Source organism: Zophobas morio, unplaced genomic scaffold (assembly GCF_036711695.1).
Source record: "Zophobas morio isolate AGI-343-1 ecotype UQ-CSIRO unplaced genomic scaffold, CSIRO_AGI_Zmor_V1 ptg000022l, whole genome shotgun sequence".
Lineage (NCBI taxonomy): Eukaryota > Metazoa > Arthropoda > Insecta > Coleoptera > Tenebrionidae > Zophobas > Zophobas morio.
The window spans coordinates 9025933-9031242 of NW_026972127.1; the positions used below are offsets into that span (position 1 = coordinate 9025933).

Sequence of the window (5310 nt, forward strand, 5' to 3'; positions counted from 1 at the left end):
AACGTAGGTTCGCCTTTCTAAAGAGTTGCAGTGGACATAGCAGGTCCTTTCGCGGTGACCGAGGACGGGAATAGGTGCATAATGGTCGTCAGCGATTACTTCAGCAAATAGCTTATGCCATACCGAATCAAGAAGCCACGACGGTTGCAAAAGTGCTTATTGACAACTGGGTCAGCAGGTTTGGGGTTCCAATGGAATTACATTCGAACCAAGAGAGAAACTTCGAGTCAAACCTATTCCAAAGGGTAACTGAAGTCCTAGTCAGATGGTATGGTAGAACGGTTCAATCGTACTATGGAAGAACACTTTTCGAAGGTTGTGGGCGAACGTCAGAAAGATTGGGTTCGACACCTTCTACTGTTCCGACTGGTCGGACACAGGGGCGCAAGTTTTCAGAAGTGAACTTCGCCTGCCTTGTGCCATCTTCAAGTGAAGAACCAAAGAAGGTCATAGAGTACGAGATGACAGAATGAAAACACGTTACGACCTTAAGGATTCAGACAGGGAATTTGGTATGGCTTTATAATCTTCGAAGAAGGAAAGGTCCGAAGTTGTCACCAGAGGGGCAAGGTCCATACACTATCGTGACGAGGATCAACGATATCCTTTACAGAACTCGACAAGGGCCGAAGACGAAACTGAAGATTGTCTACTTAGGCCGCCTCATGAAGTACAGCAGTGACACTGTTGATGTTTCTGATCGGGACAATCAGAATTAAGGAGGGGACAGTGTTACGAAATAAGCCCATATGCCACCCCGTTACGACGCCTATGGGTTTTCTTGTATGTGTGTCGATGATGGGTGACTCATCGCTGGTGACGGTGGCCGAGCGGAGTTCGCTAAAGAAAAGCCTGGACGCGAAAGGGTATTCCAGAAAGACCTCGATCACGAAACCTTTAGAAGGAAAGTATAGATTTAAATAGAGGCCACTTCCGGGAACGATTGTTATTCACTGGGTTCAGTCAAGACACAGTCCAGTCAAGTTGCGTTATTTTTAAAATATTTAATAACATATACTTAATATTTATTCTTCCTTCGTCTTCCTCTATTAAAGTTAAATTAATTAAAATTATTGTATTTATGGTATTAAAGATACGACTAATTGATTGATATTACTAGAGTGCGACTTATATGCAATTTGCGTATCTCGTATTATTGATATAACAAATAAATGCTGTATTATGTATCTGAATTGTCCTTTTTTAAATTGACTTATAGATTACTTATTGCATATTTTGCACATTTTGTCGGTTTGTTTTACTTGTCAGTTAAAAAAAAAATCGAAACTTAAACGAAAGTTAAGTCTGTTATTGTCATAGTCATGCACTTTTTACAGGTCACCGTAAATGGTTTATTAAGGGGCAAAAAAATTATTTTATTATTTTTCTAAAGATAAATGTACCTGAAAATGTATTTGTTGCAGTTTACGTTAGCCAGTTTGATTTACAAGGGTTGGGCCCTTTATTTTTCTAATTTACATTAATGATTTACCGCTACATTTACAAGATACGAAATGTACACTATTTGCAGATGATACCTCACTTCTAAATCGTAACAATGAGTATAACGACGTATTAATGCAGGATAGGGACACGCAGACGAGAGTTACTGAATGGTTTATCAATAATTTACTTTCAATAAATCAAGATAAAACCGTCAGAATGCTTTTTTCACTGAAAACCTCTACTGTTAAATACAGTAATATGTTTTCTGATCATACTTTATTTTTAGGCATTAATATTGATCATAAATTAAATTGGAATGCACAGGGAATTACTGTTTCTCACAAATTATCGTCAGTTACGTTTCTGTTAAGGCAACTAAAAGACAAGGTGTCCTTGACAATATTAAAAACTGCCTATTTTGCTTTATTTCAGTCCACGTTACTCTATGGTATTTTGGTTTGGGGACATTCTCACATCAGACATTTAATTTTTAAGTTACAGAGAAGGGTAATAAGGATGATGTCTGGATTAAACTATAGGGCAGATTGTAAACAGAGTTTTATTAATTTGGAGATTATGACTTTTCCTTAGTTGTATATCTTTTCAAGCTTAGTGTACGTTAAACAAAATTTTCAAGACTATTGTTGCCACGCTGATACCCATAAGTATTATATTAGACATAGAAACAACTTAATATCGAAACACAATAGATTAACATGCACTCAAAACTGTACAAGATACTACGGAGTAAAATTTTTTAATATGTTGCCACCAAATGTCCGTATTTTGCCACTGCCCAAATTTAAAAAACAAGTACGGTCTTTTGTCATTAGAAATTGTTTTTATCCATTTGAGGATTACTTTCTATGTAATTTTAATTTTAATAATGTTATGTAACATTATGTATTTAATTTGAATTTTGACTTATGTAAAACTGCGGTTGTCACATCAATAAAAGTATTTGTATTTGTCTTAAGTCATAAAAGTTTAACTAGGTACATGTCGACTAAGCATACAGTATTTCATGCCTGACACTGACATGTAACGATGGGAAGAATAATTTGACAAAATATTTCTAATTCGTTCGTAACTAGACATGGAAGAAGTCCAGCGGTAGTAAATTTTGTGAAAAATGCCCAAAGTAAAAAGAACTTGAATAAACTCAAGAATAAAAGATTATCCTGGACTTATTCCAACTCACGCAAACCATGTAGACTATTTTAATTGAATTATGTCTCGAAACAAAAATTTTTAATTTTAATTTTTAGATAACATGTGAGCGCATAAAAGGAAGACAGATACGATTTTAGTTATGTTGTCTAATGTACCATCAACAATTTAAATTTTTATATCCTAATTAATAAACTAAGAAATATAATTATAGACATTGATCGTGTTTTTGTTTGTAGTTTTTTGTTTTCTCTTTCCGGGTCGCTCGCCATAAACTGCATACGTGCATAAAACTGTGTATATTTAGCAAAAATTCTACATATTTTAACAAATATTTGTGCATATAAATACGCTTCTTGAATATTACGGTACTAATACATTTTACGTTAATTATTTTAATCTCTCTAATAGTTTTATAATTTAATTAAAGATCATGCTTCCCATGATTGCGATAAAAGTAGTTAACAAAATTAAAAAAAGAAAATTAATACTCGCTACACATTCTAGCTAAAACGTATCTGATGTTAATAAGCTACGAAATGTCGAACATTACTGTGACTCCCAATAAAGGTGAAGAAGTAAATAAAACAGGCCCTCTTAATGCAGTTGAGGAAAGAAAAAATAGACCTTTGGTTCAACAAATAACTAAATATTATTCTGACTTTATGAATAATAGTACCATTCATGGTTTTAAATATCTGGTGGATAAAGAAAAATCGTTCATAGAAAAGTAAGTAAGTAAGTTTTATCATTACAATTTTTAATTTGAGAAAATAAACTTGGATGAAGGGTTTGGTGGATCTGCATTTTAACACTCTCCAGCTACACTTGTGCAGTCTTAATTAAATCAACTTGGCGCAAGTGGGAAGAGAATCCTGTTTTTATAGCACTTCGACAAAAGCCAGTGTCGTTATGGGACATACCATTTCCAGCAGTTACTGTTTGTTATGGATATCTCCACAACAAACAGTCAATCGCTACGTTTCTTTCTAATGAGTATGAAAAATTCATGAATCAGAGTTCTGTTTATTACTACTCTTTTTTAGATCTGAAAATACGTCAGATCCTTGCAACGCCTTTTCTGATTACCAAACGAAATTTCCATCATTCAAAGAACCCAACGCTAGTGAATTTTTTGAAAAGGTATACTTACTTTATTAAATTAAGATAGTAACGTTTTTCCATAACGCTGTTGTAGACCGCATTTTCTATGGACGATATTTTTTCTGAATGTTTCATAGCAAATTATGGTATAGATTTTCCAACACCTTGTTCCGAACTGTTTTCACCAATTTTTACAGATGCGGGACTTTGTTTCTCGTCTAACATGCTGAGTAGAAACGACATATTCGAAAACGTTGCGTTTGTATCGCTAGTTTTGACCTTTTTTATACCTAAGTAAGTAAATTTTTTAGTTATCTGCCAAGTACTCACCTTGAGCACCGAAAAACTGTAAATTGGACAGTAGATGACAATTACAGTGGAATTAATATACATGTCTACCCCGAACGCTTGATTACGACCACGAATTATATTTGGTTTTCCCTAAAACCCAGTTTTAAAGAATTAGGGTGTAACGGCAAGGATGGATTTAAAGTCATTCTACATCACCCTGCTGAAATTCCTACCCTTGCAAGACGTCCTATTTATATCGAAAACCATGGAAGTTACGAGATTGGGGTCAAATTAGATATGACATTTACTTCAAAGGAGTTAAAGTTTTATTCTCCAGAGCGAAGAAAATGTTTATACTCATATGAACGTCGTCTTTATTTTTTCAAAATTTATACCATGGAATTGTGTAAAATGGAATGTCTTGCTAATTACACTTTATACTTTTGTCGTTGTGTTCCCTTTTACATGCCACGTAGGTTTATTTCTAGAATAAGATTTATATAAGATTAATTTCTTAAATTATAGATAACATTACGACAAACATTTGTGGACGTAGTAAGTCGAGGTGTGTCGGTATAACCAGAAGTTGGTCCATTCACTTTTGGCTTTTATTAGATTATATTTATTTAATATGTTTTAGGTGCCTGGTTGCAGTATGAATCGGGTTTTTTAGAGAAACCTCGTGGTATAAAATCCTGTGACTGTTTGCCTTCGTGTACTACAATAACTTACAGCCCAGATGTAGTTCAAACTCTACCCATGGAAGAGATCAGAAATATTGTAGTATCCGTACGATTCAGAGAATCGGAGTTTATGGCTTTGGAAAGACAAGAGTTATTCGGAGATGTTAATTTTTGGGCCAGTTGTGGTGGTCTTTTAGGGTTATTTACCGGATTTTCTGTCATATCTTTAGCTGAAATAGTGTATTATTTAACTCTTCGATGGTTAATTGTTTTGGGAAAGAAAGTCTTGCACCGTGTATTACATGGCTAGTAGCAATGAATTGTTATTGTATGGATGTTGAAGTAATTTATATTGTGACTCAATGTTTGCCATTAAATCTCAATTATAATCGCTTTGAAACTCATTAAAGGCTTCGGTGTTCTGAATTCTCGAAAAGATATATATATATATATAATTCACGTTATTAGAACTGCGTTTCTTTTAATAAAAGTAATCAATAAATGTTCATTTTTGTAACTTGTTATTTATGCAGACCATATTCGTACTTCCAACATCCGTTCGAATATAAACTTCTATTCTAAAATTATATCTGTGTAAAATATTAAGGTGGGTTCA

The 5310-nt window shown here is 33.9% G+C and overlaps 1 protein-coding gene across 1 annotated transcript; it reads left to right on the top strand.

The window, feature by feature from the left end:
• The first annotated feature begins 3281 nt into the window (after positions 1-3281).
• LOC135133589 (pickpocket protein 28-like) lies at positions 3282-4306 on the top strand. The gene is made up of 6 exons (XM_064062037.1): positions 3282-3346; positions 3406-3612; positions 3663-3759; positions 3815-3978; positions 4032-4154; positions 4201-4306. The coding sequence occupies exons 1-6, from the start codon at positions 3282-3284 to the stop codon at positions 4304-4306; spliced, it is 762 nt and encodes a 253-aa protein (XP_063918107.1).
• Positions 4307-5310: the final 1004 nt, after the last annotated feature.

Bases quoted from the DNA above. Each gene is read 5' to 3' on its own strand.
- LOC135133589 (XM_064062037.1), top strand. From the start codon at position 3,282: ATGAATAATAGTACCATTCATGGTTTTAAATATCTGGTGGATAAAGAA. The intron at 3,613-3,662 runs GTATGAAAAATT...ACTCTTTTTTAG, and splicing joins GCTACGTTTCTTTCTAATGA to ATCTGAAAATACGTCAGATC. The intron at 3,760-3,814 runs GTATACTTACTT...ACGCTGTTGTAG, and splicing joins CTAGTGAATTTTTTGAAAAG to ACCGCATTTTCTATGGACGA.